Below are 19,285 nucleotides of genomic sequence, written 5' to 3' on the forward strand. Positions count from 1 at the left end.
CCCCACACGAATGTCCCACAAAGTAATAAAATGGCCCGTGTGTAGGCCAAGCCGTCCATGGCCTTTTTAAACAAAACTCATTGTATAAAACTACCTTTGGGCTAAGTGTATAAGGTATATACGAAACACTTTTAGACTTGGGTCCCATCCCTAAGATATCTCACTGGGTATGTGCAAATATTCCCAAATCTGAAAAACTCCAAAATTCGAAACACTTTCGGTCCCAAGCATTTCAGATAAGGGATACTCGGCCGGTATATGCTTCCTGTGGGAAGCAACCAGTTCTGGGATGTGGGCAGTAACACAGTCCCCCACTAGCCCTGGCTCCACATTGCTGGAAGACTTTAATCACTGAGCTTAAATTTCCTAATACTGTGCTTGATCTTTTTCAGTTCTAGGGGAGAGTGGGCTCTTTTCTGCCATGTGGAAGCTGGAAACAACCTTAGGTGTCTATGGCCTGGTTTGGAGTAAGTGTGTTGGTTATGAGTTATTGTTTCCTGTGGCAAATTGACTGCCCCAGTGCAGCTCCGAGCCTGAACTGCTTGTGATGAAGAGAGGCAGTTTCCAGGCGATGGTTGGGAAGGTGCAGAGCATGTGCGGAGAAGGCTGGAGAGGCAGGCGGGCTGCTGACCTCGTGCAGGTTGGCTCTGTGTATGCTGACGTGGCCCTTTTCATTGAACACTTTGTTCAGGGTTGGGAAAGCATTGGTCTGGCTAGTTAAAGTTAGCTCTACAAAGATGGCCCTACAGGGAAAATGAAAGAGAACCTCCACAACCAGCCACAGGGGAGAGAGGTCATTGCAGAAGGAAGAGCAGAAGATGATGTGGGAAAAAAAATTAGTGAGAAGAGCACAGGATATAACAAACTGACTCAAAACAGGGAAAGAGAGAAGGATTCTGGGCTACCCCGGGACTATCTAAGCTGCATGAAATGTACAGATAAAAAGTAACTCGGTCATCTCATTAGAACTGGGGATGTCTGCACTGCATGCTTTTCTTTCCTCCCTTCCTTCCAAGGCTAAAATCTCAAACCCCAGGGCATTAGGGATGGGAGATAAAGAGAAAAGTGATGCCTGTTTGGGAGGGAGCAAAATCCACTCATTGTGGCAATATTAATCAAGTGCAGAAAGTTTTATTTGAAGCCATTTCTCCCATTAGACCTCATTACCTGCATCTGCCTTTGAGTCAGTGTCCCCAGTCTGATAGTCGCCTGGGTGACACCTTCCCCTGCCCAACACCTGCTGAATGTAGAGTGTCTTAAGGAACTACCCCGGTGAGCAGGGCCTCTGCCAGGCACCAGGAGCAGGTGCTGCAGGTAGGAGTGAGAGGTCCTGGAAACAGCCAGCGTGTGCACCGTCAACATATTCCCTCTTCCTTTGATGTGAAGGATTCTTCTACACAAAAGCCACTGCCAGCTGCAAAAACATGGTAATAACTACTTTTTTTCCTGCTGAAATAAAGCAATTACCACAGACTACGCAAACACCTAGGTGACCCCAATGGTAACCAGAGCAATTTGCTCTGAAGTCGCTTTCCACTGAAATAACAAAACACTCCATGGAAGCCAGCCTGGAAGCAGGATTGCCGGCCTGCAGGAGAGTCACCTGCCACCCAGCTCTGATAAGGAGGCTGTTTGAAACTTTGGAGCCAGAGAGGGAGGGGGGAAAAGGAGTGTGAAGTTCAAAGCAGAGTGCTGGAACACAGCCAAGGGTTGCAAAGCACCTTTGCACCAAACACCTCCAAGTTGCCAGCCCCCTCCCCCAGCTGCGTGCTGTGGACCCCTGTGGATGTGGGCCTGTCAGATGGATCCTGATCACTTTAAGGACTGATGCAGTCTCTAAGATCAGCGGAGACACACCACAAATCTACATTACAAAAAACGAGGCTGCTTAATCCTCTTGGAATCCTTCCTATATTAGCAGCTGTCCAAATGTCTGTAGAACTGAGGTGAAGGCTGAATTCCCACACCAATCTCTGATGTGCCCACCCTCCATACCTTAGCAGCTGTATCAGAGAAGATTACCATCTCATCAACTAGAACAGTAATCAAATAAAAAGCATGAAGCTTCCACGGGAGCCACCTAGCAGCGGAGTGCTGTGTCCAGGCGCACGTTTCTAGGGTTTGGTTTGTAAATAATAACATCATTTCTACTCTTAAGAGTGGTCTGCACACAATTCACAATTGCGAAGATGTGGAAACAACCCAAGTGCCCATCAATACATGAGTGGATTAATAAAATGTGGTATATGTATACCATGGAGTACTACTCAGCTATAAGAAACAATGGTGATATAGCACCTCTTGTATTTTCCTGGATAGAGCTGGAACCCATTCTACTAAGTGAAGTATCCCAAGAATGGAAAAATAAGCACCACATGTACTCACCATCAGATTGGTTTCGCTGATCATCACCTAAGAGCACATTTAGGAATAACATTAATCAGGTGTCAGGCAGATGTGTGTGGAGGGAGGAGATGGGCGTATACATACATAATGAGTGCGATGTGCACGATCTAGAGGATGGACACGCTTGAAGCTCTGATTCGAAGCGGGGAGGAGGGACAAGGGCAATATACGTAACCTAAACTTTTGTACCTCCATAATATGCTGAAATAAAAAAAAAAATCTTAAAAAAAAAAAAAAGAGTGGTCTGCAGACCAGAAGCATCAGCCTCACCTGGGAGCTTGTTAGAAATGCAAAATCTAAAGCTCCACCCCAGACCTAGTGCGTCAGACATGCATTTTAACAAGATCCCAGGTGATTCACATGCACGAAGCACTGCCTTACATGACATCAGTACTCCTTCTGTCTACTGGAATTACTATGGAACAAACACTGTCTGTGTAATTAGCCCTAGATTCAAATTTATCTCCATTACTTATTGATGTTGATCAAAAAACCTAACTTCTCTGAGACTCAGTTTCTTCACTGTAAAATCACAACCCAGGGTGGTTGTGAGAATTCAGTCAGTGCATGGATATCAAGTGCTTGGCAAAGAGAGGGGCTTAACAAAGGTTTCTCTCCCTATTAGCAAACCTTGTTAAAGGACCTTTGAATAAAATACCCTTCCCCTTGTCCCCAGTAGGCTAGCTTTTACAGAAACCAGTGTTTGCAAGGGTTAGAGGAGGGTTACATAGAATTTCACTTTGCTTAATCGATCTCACCTCTCTTAAACTCAGCCAGGCTTTCACTGCAATCTTTTTCTAAATCATGTCTACTTCATAATTAAAGGCAAGATACTGGCTTATTTCCTGGTCCATTGAGCCCGTATAAGAGGCAACCTGGAATCAGAGGACCTTTCACATTTCTTTTTTTAAAAGTGGATCTTGGTATAACTGCATGGGTTGTGGGCTTAAACAATCTTGGGTCCAGACTCTGGCTCTGCCATTTGCTAATGTGTGACCTGGAGGATTTGCCTAATCTCTTTGAACCTTGGTTTCCTTATGGAGCTGATAAATCCCCATCTCATAGGGTCATTGCCAAGATCAAGTGAAAAGTTATATTCCAGTGAAATGGCAGAGCCTTGCAAATAGTAGGTGCTGCATACATATTTGTTTCCTCTCCTTTTGTATCTACAAATAACTCTAAACATTTTTTGAGATAATGAAACTAATATTTACTTTAGAATATCACTGGAGAAGGCAAGTTTGCGTGTCAGGGACATGTGCATTATTTTTGATGCTTTTACTGGCCACTTCAGAATCAGAGCTAATGTTATGTTAGACACTCCAGCCAAAATGGTACAATCATATATTGGTCTTATGATTTGTCTTAATAAATTCACTTTGAAATGTTACATATTTTTACACTTAGGAACTCATTCCATAACAACTTAGTCCTTGTTTGATCTAAGTTATTTTAAAGGTTTCTTTGTATGTAGTCTTCCCCTGTAAGTCTTATGATGGCCTTTGGCCCAAAGCAGTACAATTCTGACCTAGTAAAATCCCTATTAATATTTTTTCCACACATCATGTATAGTTCATATTTACCCACCAACTTTGAGTTCTCAAAATACAACACTTCAGTGAGAAAGAATCAAATATTAATGTCTTTTATTGGTAGATAAATAAGGTAGGGAAAGGATGAGAATGGAGGACAAACAGCAAGTAAATGCTATTAAGCAGAGAAGGGGAAAATATTCAGAAGTATAATTAAAGATGAAAGACGCCTTCTACTGAGCTTTTCAGGGAATAGAAAAATCAGTGAGTCTGAGAAACTTGGCTGAACTATCTATTCTAGTAGATTGGAAATTGGAAAGATGAAAGCTCTTCCACCCAAAGCAGTAAAACAGTGGAGAGAATTATACTATTATGAAAGGAAGGACCCATGAGAGAGCTTCATGTCTGCCTCCTTTATCTGTAGGCATGCTTACATTTAGTTTCAGACAGATGAGAACCCATTTTTGCTTTTAAACAATGTTAGAGGAAGATATTCCATGGTCTCTTGAGTCCAATCAGCATTTCAGTTTTTTTTTTTTTTTTTTTTTTTTTTTTTGAAATAAACTATACAAAATTTATTTTCTTCACCAAAAATAACAGCAATATTTTCCATATTATTTCTAGATAAACCACAAAACACTTATTTTTGTAGCTTTTCCAGGTTTTGCTTATAAATCAAGACGAGGCAGTAGATAAAGCCATGGAAAAAGACAAGTCAGTTGTCAGTATCCATGGCCTGGTTTTGTCCTAACCATGAAACAGAAACGTTCAACATACACCTGCTAAAAGGCTTAAGAAGATGTAGGCTCAACAAAGGAATGTAAACAGCAACAACCAGATGTGGAACAACAATGGCAGGCTCTTCCATTCAAACTTTAATTATCACTTGTTCCTTTAAGTTCATTTGATAAAGAGAAAATCTACAATGAAATCCTTGTTTGGTGAGCTCACAAGCTTCTCTCTCTGATAATTTCTTTTACTGTCCATTATAGATTTTTTAATAATGTATTTAAAACTTCTACTAGTCAAAAGTCAATCACAGGCTTCATTGTAACATTTTATAAAATGTATTCTTTCCTCCCACACCTCCTCAAAATGTATTTCTTCAAAGAATTGATAACTCAATACCTGACATGGATCTACCGTGATAGTAAATGTTATGTCTAAAATGACTTAACTAAAACAACTCCAGAGTGCCATTGGCAGAGATCACAAAGCACTTTCAATGCTATCTTCTGGAACAACAGATAGGTCTCCAAGCATGAGAGTTCAAACAGGGGCCATTCAAACAGGTAGATTATAAAAGGCTAAACTATTCAATGGAGGCCTGTAGGCAAAGATAATCACTGATTAAGTGGCCAACATACACATTAGGGCTCTTCTTTCAAATATCAAATACAAGAGAAAGCCTATTTTAAAAGTCTCTTAGGTATTTTCAATGGTTTCTCAATTATCTGTAGGAAGCTCTGATTTAGTTGTATAGAGTTTGATATATGTGTCTACCATTAAATCCAGATCATGTTTTATATCAAAATTTATGTTAAGCAAAGCCAAGTTACTAGACCTTTGGTCTGTCAAAGTGTTCCTCAAGTATGCTTTGAGACGCTTTCGTCCATTTTCATAGCGCTCATTCTCAACCTTCATCACAGGAAGAATACATAGGACCTTCAGCAATGCATACACATTAGGAAAAAACTTGATGTCAGGCAGGTGGAGGGCCTCATAAATGGTGGATGGAAGCTCAATATCTTTCCCTCTGTGTTTCCATTTGATTCTCCAACAGTGAAGTTCAGCTGAGAGTGTGTCAGGATTGGGTAAATCACTTCTGTACATGTCAGCATGGTGTTCCTCTGACGTATTGAATTTGAGTTGACCCATGACTGAGGGTACCAGAGATAAACATTTAAGAGCTTTGAGGTGCTGTTCTGAGAATATATCTTTAAGTTCCTGAATAATGTGCTCCACTGTTGGAACACTTAAGGTTTCTTTATAATAACTCTCAGAGGTTAGCTGAGGTTCCAAGTTACTATGCTGAGCTCTGCGGAATTTCCCAGGGAGTTTCATCTGAATATCGAGTTTGGCAGCCAAATTTGTGGCTTCCTCAAACCAAAACTCATGATAAACTTCAATATTTTCCATCACTTCATTTAGTGAATGCAATACTGCAGTCAAGCTACTGGCTGCAAAGAAGACATCAGAGGTTTGCCCCTGGAGATTTTTCCCAAAGGCCCTCGTAAAAGAGAGGACATTTTTAAGAACAACGATAGTAACAATGAAATCAAAATCTGTTACTGCACTACAGAGGACAAATGCTCGGCCAGCTATACAGTTATTCCATCTAATAGTTGTGTCACTATTTATACCATCTAAACATAAAACAAGTGCTTGCAGGAGGTCCACTAAAATTTCAAAAGCATCATGCCTTCCTGTCCACTGAGAATGGCAAATTTCCTTCAGTTCTTTACCCCTTTCTTCACTGTTCTGAAAAAGAACAGAAATTACATTGTCAAGTTCTAAAAGCAGTTGTGGTGATCGATGGAAAAAAGAACAAACTTCCTCAATTGTTCCCAATGCAACAGATACTCCCGTAACAGGCACTGATTTTGCCAACCACATATTTAAGGCACAGGAAGAGCAAAGTGTGTAGATAGCTTGGGGATATTTCTCTAAAAGTCTAGAAGCAACAACTTTCATTTTGGAAGAAAATCCACTGGACACAATGTAAGCCTGTCCACGACAATACTCCATATTTAGCCCCCACTTCTCAGTTATTGTAGTGTGAAATTTCACAGCCAAAATTTCTGCATCAGCTTCATAGGGCAGAAAGCCCACAAACTCCTCTCTCAGGTTATGCGATTCGTCAACGAACCTCACCAGTACGGGTAGGTGCTCTTCCCCTGCTATGTCCACTACTTCGTCAGTGATAAGGGAAAAGAAGTGTGAGTCTCTCACTTCCCTGAGAGTTTCTTCCCGAATACAGCTCTCACAGATCTCTAGCATCTGTCTCTGCTGTATTTTTGAACAAAACAATGTGTTAACCGCTGTTGTCTCAAAGCGCTTTCTCAGGACCTCTTCACCAGAATTTATCCGGCACTCCAGCAGTGCTTGAAAGTTATCAGGAGTAAAAAGACCTTCTGGGATTTCGTCAGCCTCATGTCCATCCAGAGGTATGTTTTGCTTTCCCATAAGAATCAAGATTTCAAATAGAGATTTTAGGTATTCTTTGTTTTCCTTCTCTTCAAGGGTTAGAGGTAAAATGTCCTCATCCTGTTCTTCACCCCCTTCTTCCGCACTGGGGTTCTGAGCATTGCTGTTGTTGGTTTCTTTATGTTTTTGTTCTTGTTCAGAAGTTTCATCAATTTTTTTCTGTTTCAGTGTCCTGATTTCATCTTCACTCAATTCTTTTATTCGTTTTCTGTGTCTACTGTGTGGATTGTTCAAATGACTGGTAAGATCAAATATTGTTGGTATTGCATTATCTCGAAGAACTGTCCTATAAGGACTAGTTCTACAGATCATAGAGGTCTCAAAGTGTTTGGCACATAATCGATAATGTTTATTTAGTTGATCAGGTGTTTTATCTTCTAAGTCTGCTCGCCTACAATTCTCCACCCACTTCTGGCATCTGGCCGGATCCCGCGGGAACCTGAAAAAGGCCAGGTCCGACTGCGTGCTCTTCCGCGTGCAGTTGGGGGCAGCGCAGAAGTTCGGCATCGTTGCCTGCCCGCCGGCCGGCCCAGCCCGCCCCTCCCCGCCTCCTCAGGGCAGTCCGCCCGCCCGTCGGGGCCGGGGAGGGGAGCCAGGCCGGCCCAGCATTTCAGTTTTTAACAATTTTCAGCCACACAAAGCTCATCCTGAAAGTCCCATGTTTCTTATTCAACACTTAATTTTATAGATAGTATGTTGCTATAGGATAGAGTTTAAAAACCTCATCCTAGGGCATTCTTACATCCAATGCAGCAATGGAATTGTCTGTCTTTTGAGATATTATTTGAGAGAGTGTGTGTGTGTCTGAGTGTGAAAGCACTATTTCTCTCCTTTAAAACCACTTCCAAAGTTTTACCAGGTGCATCTCAAACATCTTCTAACAATTCGTCACAAATGTAACATCAATGATTTTATAGACACTTTCCTAGTATTTATATTTCCCTACTAGTCCTTGAATAAATGGGTTTCTTAGGTTTACTACGTACTATCTGCAAGCCTCAAGTGGATTCTTTTAATTTTGACATATCATATGTGAAAACCAATATTCTTAATTTAATACATTTTAATTATATCTATTCTCAATCTTAGTTTTACCAAACTGATGAGGACTGACATCCAAGTATTTATAGAAATCTCTCTATTCCTGTGTCTATCCCAGGTGTTCTTTGGAATCAAATAACTCCACACTCTGTTGGCCTTGTTTCTATATTTTTGTATGCTTTTCCAGCTCATCCTTCTCTACCTAGTCACAAAATTAGAGTTCTCTAGGACTCAGCCCACGTCCTCTGCCTGTTCTCCCTAGATGATCTCATCCACTCTCTTGGTTTCCATTGCTACCTAAATGCCTGCAACTGCTAAATCTATATCCCTCAGTCCAGATGTTTTCCTGAGCTTGAAATCCTTATATTTGTATACTGAATATTAGCATTTATATATCTCACAGGCACTGAAATTTAACATGCCCTAAGCTAGATTCCCTGTTTCTCCTTTTGCCTTCTAAATCTCTTCCTTTAGCTTTTCCTACCTCAATAAATGATACTACTCATCATTCACAATAGCCAAAAAGTGGTAGCAGCCCCAGTGCTCACTGTCACATGAATGGATAAACAAAATGTGCCATTCATATGCATACACACACACACACACACACACACACACACACACACACACATACATGAGGGCTGTCCAGGAAGTATCCAGCCATGTAAACTGGCTGAATACTTTTTCGTTATAGTAACAATGGCTGGATGGACAGCCCTGGTGTATACGTATATATTCACACACACACACACACACACACACACACACACACACACACAGAACCTAGAAGTCATTTTTGAATCTCCTTGCCCAGTATAGCCATATATATTTGCACATGTACTCTGCTTACAGGAAATCTCCTGGGTCCTGACTTAGAAGTGAGAAAGCTCTAAAGGAGTTGGATAAAGGAGACATTTTTATGTTTTAGAGTTGCAAGGAAGGCTTTACAAAGAATGTGGGGCCTTGCTAAGGGCCTTGGGTGCTGGGTACTGTAGAATTAGCTAAGAAGCGGTTGCTGGAGGTAAGATTCTCGATGCAGGCTGCTGGGATGCAGTGGGAGCAGCACGATGTGTGGGGGCTGCGGGGAAGCATCTGCGCCTGACCATTCTGCTTGCACTGACTGTTGAAGTGGCCCTCTGGAAGGGTGTGTGCCACACCCCACTCTGTGGGAGGTACATTGTGATTTGTAGGTAAGTCAATGAGCATACACATTTTGTGATATGAGAAAGTCAAAGAGAAATTTGATCATATCTAATTACTGGAGGCTTCTGGAAAGTAGGAATCAGTTAATTAAGGGAGAAGCAGGACTGAATAAATTGATGATTATGAAAGGATGGTCTTACAGAGAAACCAGTGACTTATTTAATCAATTTTGCACTTGAGGGAGAAGGGCAGGAGGAGAGGGAACACTTTCAGGAGACAGCTTATCTTCTGAGGCTGTTTTTTTGGTGCAAGCTAGATAAGCACCTATGGGGATGTTGTACAGAAGACACACATAGCAGATGCTTGATGGATGGAAAATCTGAATTGAAATGCAATGGAACCCTATTCTTAGAATTAGGGTTTCTTAACAGATAAAGGGGTAGTTTATTCTTAGACATGTTCACAACATTTTCCTATGTTGCGATGGAAACAAAAAGGCTCATAGCTATGGTGTGATGGAGTATCAGCCCTTGGTTAAATTGATTACAACCCTCTTCATTCTGTATTATTATTTTTTTTTTAAAGTCTCCTCCCCTGTGATAGGTTATTGCTTTCCATTGTCCTTTGTTTCTGTGAGTAGGAAGTTTTGTCTAAATTTATCAGCCAGGGTCCCAGCAGTAAACAGGTGACATACTCCAATTGAGTATTATAGAGAGCATTTATTGAGGCATTACTAGCAAGGTACAGGAAGCAATAGTGCAGTATACAGTGGCTAGTAACAGCAGGTGCAGCAGCCAGCCTTAGGCCTGAAGTGGAGAAGGAGGTACTTGCTGGAACCCAGGGATGGTGAAGGCTGTTTGGAGAGAGCCATGGCCTTCACCAAGGGACACAGCCAGCCTAAGGCCAGGCCATGGGGAATCTCATGCTACTCTCCTGGAAACCCAATCAGAAGCCAAATGGCAAGGGAGCTATGCAAAATTCCTTACCAGTCAGCCTCCCTAGGCACAGAGCATGGAGAAGAAAAGCAGTTGTCGAGTCTGGAGCAGCAAACAGAATATCCTTACTGGGTTTCCATGTAGAGCTCTTGCCATCTCCACATGTATACTGAGTACAGTATGTTTTTCCCCTTCATTTTGGTTTTATCCTATTATATGCACTTATTTATTTGTTTGAATTTTCAGAGTGGAGTCTATTGTATAGATAGGTCAGGCCTAGCTCACCCCGAGCTATGAATCCTCTATCAGCACCTCTCAGCACATAATGTGCTCAGGAATAACCAGTTCCTAAGGCGGATTCTGATTCGGCAGGTCTGGGAGGAGTCTTCATTTGAAATACACATGCCTCCAAGTGCTACCCATGCAGCTGGCCCATGGACCTAATTTGGAGAGTAAGGCCCTGAACCACTTGGAAATGGTCTTTAGATAAACCACCAGCTGCCCCAAACTAGTTAGGTGAGGTGGTGGGAGGGTCCCCCTTTCTGCTGCATGGCCTGCCCTCTGCTGCTTAATTATTTCTTGGCTTTGCCAGTAGCTCCCAGGATTCAAGTGTACCAGGTACTTCTCCAAACCTCAACATTTCTGCCTTCTGTATGCTGTTTCCTACTGCTCTTCTTCCTGGACTTGTGAGGAAATGGGGACAGCAAATTACTATGATTATCTTCTGAGAATGGTGCCCCATAAATCCTGCTATTTGCCTCGCTGTTGCTGTCATTTGTTGGAACACAATTCAGGTGGATGTTTATCTGAGCCAAATAAGCCGATGATGTTTCGGTGACTGGATCTGTGAGTTGCAGGAAATGTGGAGTCTGGAATCTTAGAGTAAGCTTCCCTTTAACAGGGCAAGGTACTGTAGACTAAAATTTGGGGTATGTTAACGTATCCTCAACTCTATTGTTCAATGGGATTTTAGCAAAATTTATAAACAGCACTTGTAAAATAAGTGACCAGTTTACCGGAGGCTTAAGCCTCTACAAGTTGTGAGAAAAGTATGTGGAAGAGAGGAGGGACTTGTTCCTCTGAACTTTGTATCAGACAGTAAGCTGCAGCAGAGTTCTGAAAGCCGGGACCTAGGGAAGGTACCAGCAAGATATAAGGGAGGATATCTCTGGGATGACCATGGACGCCCCTGGGACATTGCATTCATAGATTGAGACAGAGATGAGGCCAGCAAAGTTAAAAATATGGAAGTTAAGGAAGAGAAGGGGAACATAAAGGATGCTTTTGTGTCATAATCAACTGAAAAGGCAGCAACATTTAAGAAAATAACTATTTTAACCTAAATAATATAAAAATACTATTTCCAGAGTGCTCACAATATGGTCATTTCTCTACACATATTCTTTCAGATCATCACACCTTCTGTGAAGAACAGCATAATGATGGAGAGTACTGACTCTAAATGAGATTGCCTGATTCAAATCTGATGTGTGCCAATTCCTGAAAACATGGCCTCATGAAGCCCTTAACCTCGCCGAGTTGCATGTTTTCTGTTTTTTTTTTTGTACGACATGGGGTCTCACTATGTTGCCCAGGCTGGAGTGCAATGGCAATTCAAAGGTGCGATCATAGCTCACTGAAGCCTCAAACTCCTGGGTTCGAGCAATCCTCCTGGCTCTACCTCCCAAGTAGCTGGGACTACAGATGTGTTCTGGCCACCATACCCGGCTAGCACGTCATGTTCTTTATGCGTTGAAATGGAAATAAAATAGTAACAACCTCCTAGGGTCGTCTTGAGGAATAAAGGACTTTATAAGTGAAAGTTACTAAGAACAATCCTAGAATATGCCAATTTTGCATAATCAGTGCTAAAAATAATTATCATCATCTAACCAAGGTCTACTTCCTGCATGAACATGAGTTTTTTTTCTTGAAGCCATACTGTCTTCAATAGCCTGGTGAAAATATAGTTTACAGAGGGATGACTAAGTTAGTCGTGGTATGGGAGGGAGGCCTTAATAGTGCTGAAACAGCCACAGGATATTTCTCCTTTATGTTCTCGGCATAATAAGCAGCTATCTGGAAAGGAATATGGGAAAAATAATTTGGGGATATAGAACATTGTGCTCCTGATTCTTCAGTGACTCTGAGGAGAGAAAGAAGGCGTCGTTGAGGTGAAGGAAATCCATGTTTCCAGTGGCAGATCAAGGCTCTCAGTATTTGGCACAAGTCTCCTTGGGGATTGAAAAGAAATTAAACCCCCTTAAGGAACCATTTGCCCTTGAATCTGGAAGGTATTTCAGGTGAGTTCTGAGGACTCAAAAGGTAATTACGACTGAGTATCCAGTGTGACATCAAGTATTGGCTAAATCTCGTACAAGCACATTATTTAATCCTCTCTCCCTCTTTTGTGGTAGCTGAGTGTTGTCACATAATCCCCCATCAGTGAGGAAACGACGGGCCCGGAATTCCTAAGTGCCTCACTGTTGAAGGGCACACAGCAAATCAGAAAGAACCACCACTTGCCTCCCCAGCCAGGTCCGCACCGTCTAAGACCGGGAGCCAGGCTACTACGCAGCGTGGGGAACGCCCGTCTGTGAAAAAGGAAACTCATTTCAAAATGGTCCTTGGGGAGAGGGAGCGGTGAGCACGCAGGGGTGGCCGCAGGCCCGGAGGAGTGCTAGTGCGCAGCTGCGGGGCTGGGGGAGAGGAGCACCGCCTCCTCTGAATCGCTTCATCTTGCCGATGAAGGACAGAGGGTCTAGACCTCAAGGTCACCTGCAGCTAGTGTTGGAGCTGAGGCAAGAACGCCTTCCTGGACAAGCCTTCCGTCCCCGCACGCGCAGTTGCTTTCCCGGGAAGGAAAGGCTGGGCGTGTGTCTGCGGCCGTGTTGCCGCAGGAAATAGTTAAACTGGGAAAATCACGTCTTTTAAATTGGAGTCATGTACTGATGCTAAGACACTGTTTGGTGAACACATGCAGAGAATATTAATGGATATTATATATGACTAACGCCCCCCCTTAGTGACTCTTGCGTCACAACATAAACACACGTGGTCCAATAAAACATGACTTTGTCTTAATAACATTATGAATAAATTATTAAGGGCTTTCTCTTTCTTCTGCAGTCATTTTGCTAGCTTTGTTTTTAAAAAAAGATCAAACCTTTCTTAGGACAGTAATTAAAAGCAAAGGAATGTGCAGCAGTTTTTTAACCATAATCCTCAGGAGATTAATAAAGAATTGTCAAAACTCAGACTAAAGCATATGCTCTGTTTGCTAAGGGCCTCCTTGAGAATGGCGTTCAAGAAGGCCGTGACCTCTGAGGCTGCCTACCTGTCTTGCCGGCTGCGGCTGAGGTCTGGCCTCGGGGACCGTGCCAGATGTCTACTCTGCTGTGCTTGTCAGGGTGTCAGGGGGCAATGCGGAGGCCAGAGAGAGGGCCTTGTTTTTCTGCATCAGTTGGGCCCACCACAGGCCTGGGCCATTCGAGGCCTTCCATAAACGCTTGCTGGATGAGTGACTGCACTCCAGGCCACCCCTTTACCTCCAAAGCAGAGCCATGGTTTGAATGTCTTACCAAGTTGGCCTAGAGATCTGCTCAGAGCTCGTCCACACTGTGAATAACTGTACTGAGAGACAGGAGGACCAAGTTTAATGCACAAGGGCTCTTGTGTCAGCCAGATCTATATTTTAGTGATGGCTTTGCTTCTTAATGTCTTAGGCAAGTTACTTTGTCACTTTGACCCTCATTTCTTTAAAAATGATAATACCCGCTTCCCCAGGGCTGGTTTGAGGTCTGCAATAAACATGGAAAACGACCCAACTCAGGGTCTAGGAGGTTGTTCTTACTCACTTCTGCTTGACACAAGACGGAAGCCTTAGCAAAGAGAGTCATCCAATCTTGCACCAGCTATTAAGTTAGACTGATCTATTGTTCTGCTATATTTGCATAATCATTTGGTATCTGCTGCCCCATCTCTGTAGCTCAGCATATCCTCTTTGTTCTCATGTAAAATTGGGTTTTAGGCCTAAGAGTCTCTGTGGCTGCTCTCTCCTTACCAGCCTCCCCATGTGGTTTCAGCCAGTTCTCCCAGTGCCCCATCCTTCTAAGCCTGCCAGAGAGAGTCCTGAGGACAAATGTCTATGCTGTGAGCAAAGGCAAGGCTCACCATAGATCTCCTCTAGCCTGGCACATTCCACTGTAAGTTTTTTTTTCTGTCTTCTAGATCCATTCAGTCTCCCAAAACAACTTCACATCATCTGTTTGCCTTTGCATCTCATTATGAGTCATGAAGTCATTCTCAAACCTTCTCTGTTGGGACCTGTGCACATGTGAGGTCTGTCAAAGACCAGCCAATCTGCACTGCTCAGGGCTTCCTGCACCGAGGGTCACATGGCACTTAGCACTGCCGTGGTGATTCTACCCTCAGAGCTTTCTGTAGATACTAGTTAAGTTCTTGTAACACTCAAAGGCAGGTAGGTGTTGTTATCCTTTTGCAGTGTGGGGAAACAAACACTCATTCCAGGTCATAGCAGCAGCTATTATGGTCCAGGAACAGCCTGTTCCCTATCTGAGTTCTGAAAACTCAAAGCAGTGTATCTGGTTTTCAGTTTCTCTGAAGTCTTTTGGGATGACATCAGTGGTTTTTTCCTCTTTGGATATTAACCAGTCCTATATCTAACCTTTTGAGGCCTGCTTTTTAGAAGGTCTTTCATAGACCACCCCTTGGATATCACCATTTATAAAAAAACATTGGTCTGGATGGAGAGAGTGGTCTGACTCAATGATGACAATTACTATAATTTTGTATTTGCATGACTCCAGCTATTTAAGACTTTTTTTCAGGCAAGATGATGGTTATTTTTTTCCTTGCATTTGGAATACTCTGATATTACGACGGTACTGAAGTGAAGTTGAAAGGAACCCGTGCTGAGGAATGCAGACATTTTGGCAAAAAGCCATCAACCTGGGTAGGAAAGTGCATGATGGCATGGAAAGAGCCTGATGCGTCAGATGGTCTGGAATTTGAACCTTTCCTCACTTACTAGGAGTATAACTTGCGTAGGTTTCATCCTTTCTCGGAGTTTGTTTCCTTATCTGTATAATGAGGGCAAAAGCATAATACCTACCTTGGAAAGCTATGGTGAAGATTCTACTACTGTTTAACCCTGTATTGACTTCTAACAGATACTTTAAAAAGGTTTTTCCCTTTCCTTCCTTTCTTTATTTAACCTTGAGGATAGACTTCTGTGTTCTCTCAACAGATCTTACAGATGGAGCACGAAGGACAAATGCCCAGTTAGTCCATGTTCCCAAATGATGTATGTTCCTGAATGTGTCTGACTGCAGACTGCCAACAATCAATTTGAAAATGACAGACATGAACTCACTCATTATCCTAATAGGTCCATTTTTAGTATATGAAAACTGAGACCCAATCTTGCCTTGGGCCACAGAGAAGTGAGCAATTTGGTTCCTGAGTAAGAATGTGACATTTATACATTTGTGTTCCTCCTTTGCAGGCTGGTGACCAGTTTCATATCAATGATGAGGGAAGACAAGGACAAGGGAGGAAAGGCTGCCCGTGGGTGCAATCATTCTCTGCCTTATTAATGGGCCATCTCTCCTGCTAATTTGTCACTCTCTCCCTATCATGTTTTTATAGGACAATTTTTAGAGTTTCAGATTTTTTAAATGACATATACACACATTCATGTAAACTCACACATCATAAGCAGATGGGTCAACAGAGTTTTCACAAAAATAGCAACCATGTATAACCAGAACCCTGATCAGGAAACAAAACAGCACCAACCCCACTGTCCTCCTTGTCACCCCCCAGTCACCACTCCCCCACCAGGAGAACCACTAACTTGAATGATTAATGTGATGGTTTTTCATATTCTGTAAAGGAATCACACAGAGCAAACTTTTTGTGGATATGGCTTCTTTTACTCAATATTATGGCCTTTGTGAAAATCTGTTCCTATTGTTGAGAGTAGGTGTAGGTTGTTCATTATCATTGAAAAATAGTATTCCATTGTGTGAATGTATCACAATGTATTTATCCATTCTACTGTTGATGGCCATTTGGGTAGTTTCCAGTTTGGGGCTATTTTGAATCAGACTGCTATGAACATTCTTGTGGACATCTTATGACTCATATATAAATGCATTTTTGTTAGATATATACCAATGAGTGGAATTTCTGGCTTATCGTGGGTGCAAGTGCTGAATTTTCATAGCTACGGCCAGCTAGCTCTCCAAAGCTAGGTCTTCACATTTTTAAAGGAGAAGGTTATATTAGTGGTAACACTGTGAAAGGACCCCAAAACCAGTTTGCATCAGTAATGAACTTCTACTTAGAAATGGAATCATCTTCCTTCAGCTGTAGTTTCTGTGCCACTCACAAGTTCCATCACAATAGTTGCACTTACCCAATGGTAATTTTCTCTCATCCTAGATTCCTGAAGGCAAAACATCTTCCATGGAGGTACCAACCTTTCTCGTGATGTCAAACCTTAGCTTGTTCATTTTTATGGTACAATAAAAGCCCACTTTTAAAAATTGGTCAGCAGGGGATTAGGGTATCAGTGGAAGAATTCTGTGTGTATGCAGTTTCTAAGCTATCTTTATCCTGCTTGTTCTGTTCTGGAAATGTATTACCAAGAGCTGTCACTTGTTTTAAATGTTTTAATGAATGATATTTAGTTGCCTAAGGCTTTTTTTTCCTAGCAAAGTACACGGATTTTTTCTTTTAATGCAGAGTGTGTTGGAAAGTAATAGGCATTATGCCTTAACAAAAGCATCACCAAATGCCAACTAACTGACCTCATTTCTGTTTCTAGTACAGGGAAATTTCATTTTCATCATCATCTTTGTTAACTACTTTTTATTATCTGCCCATAAAGCACTAAGGGGTTTATAGGAGAGTGTGATGCAATGGAACATGTGTTAGAATTATTAGAATTAGGTGCCTAAGAATAAGTCCTGACTGTCGTTTACTAGTTTTGCATCCTTGAGACAATCACTTAACTTCATTCATCTCAGCCTCCACAATTTTAAGAAGGAAGGGCTAGGTTCCATGACATGTAAAAACATATCTAGCTTTAAAATTTTTTTGTTTTAAATTGTAAGCAGTTTGGATATGTCGATTGAAGTGCACATAGTCCAATTTTCCTTTTAATGAAATATATGATTTTTTTCCTTACCCTCATAGCTTATGAAGATAGGTACCCACACTTTTCCAAGTTCAATAAGCTTTTTCATGGGCCTTCTTAGATAAACAAAATGAAAATGATTCTCCTAAGTAGATTACAGCCAATAATAAGAATCCTCCCAATTCCCAGTGTTGGTTTCCTTGGGATTTCTCTATTTCTTTGTTTAGCAAAAGGGGAAGTGCAGCATAGGAGGGGAAAATCTACCAGGCAACTATTAATATATAGGCAAAATATTGAATTTCCCAGACTTCAAATATCTTATTAGTTTTTATTTTTGATATTAATACTAGCATTAATGTTATTCATTTGGAAAATCCGTTAAGCACCAGCTATATTTTAGGCACTTATGATAAAAAATAGGTTAACAGAAGAATTCACAATAAATGAAACCCTGTGACCATCTCTTATGTCTAAGATCACAGTTGATTTGATTTTTTATGTGATTTCCCTTTTTAAAATAAAAAAAAAGATAGTATATGTTCATTATAGAAAATTTCAGACCTGATTATTTTTAACAGCCTGTGCAGATCATAAAATATAAGCTAGGACTTTAAAGAAAGATTATATATTGATTTATTCTTTTTTGCCTGCCTGTTTTCCCTGGAATATAATTATATTAAAAAGCTGGTAAGAATGATGCTTTTGGAGAAAAGAGAGAGTACATAAAAATTGGCTTTGGAGTTTCTTCAACATTATACTTTGTGTTTAATTTTTAATTATAGCAATACAAGAAATTATAAGTAGTGTGTTGAGAATTAATGTTGCTTAATGGGAATGTACATTCTTCCCTAGTAGTATATGTATTATTCATAGAAGAAACTGTCTTTCGTGAAAGGGCAGCTGGTCCTTTAAGAGACAGAGCCTCCTGAATTGCAGTAGCTGCTAACAGTGGTTTTGATTTGCTGCCTGAAGTGCACTTAGAGGCTCATTTCACATTAAGAGAAGAGGATCTGGGTTCCTGCATGACCTCTTGGAACCTGAATCACAGACTGGGTCATTCAGGAGGTTTGGATGAGCAGACAGCCAGTTAGTGACAGGTCAGGGGAGAAGCATTCTCACCTTCATTTCCTCATGGTCTGCCCAGTGTTATTAATGTCCCTATCCTAAGGCAGATGGAGTGAAGAAAGGGAGATGAGTTTATTACAGGAGATTATAAACAATGATTTTACCTTGTCCCTCTGCTTTCTACCCTCATTGTCTCTTCTGGACTCCTTGTGTTTCTCCTTGCTTCCTTCTTCCCACCCAGCATTTGCTGCACTGACCCCACACACCTGATGCCGTGTAGGGAGAAGTCACATTGTCACAGTGTGGAGAGAGGCTGCCATCAGGCAAAGCAATGTGGTGGGTCAGAGGATCCAGAGAAGTCAATAGTACCAACTAAGAATGGCGAACATGCAGGCTCTGCTAAGTATTAGGCACTCCACTGTTTTATCTGATCTTTATGACAATCCTTTGATATAGGTGCTTCTGCTATGATCTGTTTCTATTCACAATGCTTCTGACACCAAATGTGTGGGGGTTTTCCACACCAAAAACCAATTCTCCAACTCTCTGGACACTAACTGAGTGGTCAATGATTCAATTCAATTCTGGCACTACCTTCCCAGAGGTGGCATTCCATCCCACAGATTCCCACAGACTGCCCCACTGCAGACCCCAGCGGCAAATGTGAGCCACTCATACTTCCTACCAACCAGCTGTAAAGTTGAGGGGGGGAGGATTTCCTACAACCCCATCCTCAGGTTTGATAATTTTCTACAGTACCTCATAGAACTCAGGAAAACACTTTACTTACA

At 41.7% G+C, this 19,285-nt stretch overlaps 2 protein-coding genes across 3 annotated transcripts in view; one reads left to right on the top strand and one right to left on the bottom strand.

The window, feature by feature from the left end:
* The window catches only part of ASTN1 (astrotactin 1), a 309,276-nt gene that overhangs the window by 50,495 nt on the left and 239,496 nt on the right, over positions 1-19,285 (top strand). The window lies entirely within an intron of this gene.
* LOC123635272 (52 kDa repressor of the inhibitor of the protein kinase) lies at positions 4,525-7,742 on the bottom strand. The gene has a single exon (XM_045547291.1). The coding sequence runs from the start codon at positions 7,650-7,652 to the stop codon at positions 5,385-5,387; it is 2,268 nt and encodes a 755-aa protein (XP_045403247.1). The 5' UTR covers positions 7,653-7,742; the 3' UTR covers positions 4,525-5,384.

Source organism: Lemur catta, chromosome 3 (assembly GCF_020740605.2).
Source record: "Lemur catta isolate mLemCat1 chromosome 3, mLemCat1.pri, whole genome shotgun sequence".
Taxonomy (NCBI): Eukaryota; Metazoa; Chordata; class Mammalia; order Primates; family Lemuridae; genus Lemur; species Lemur catta.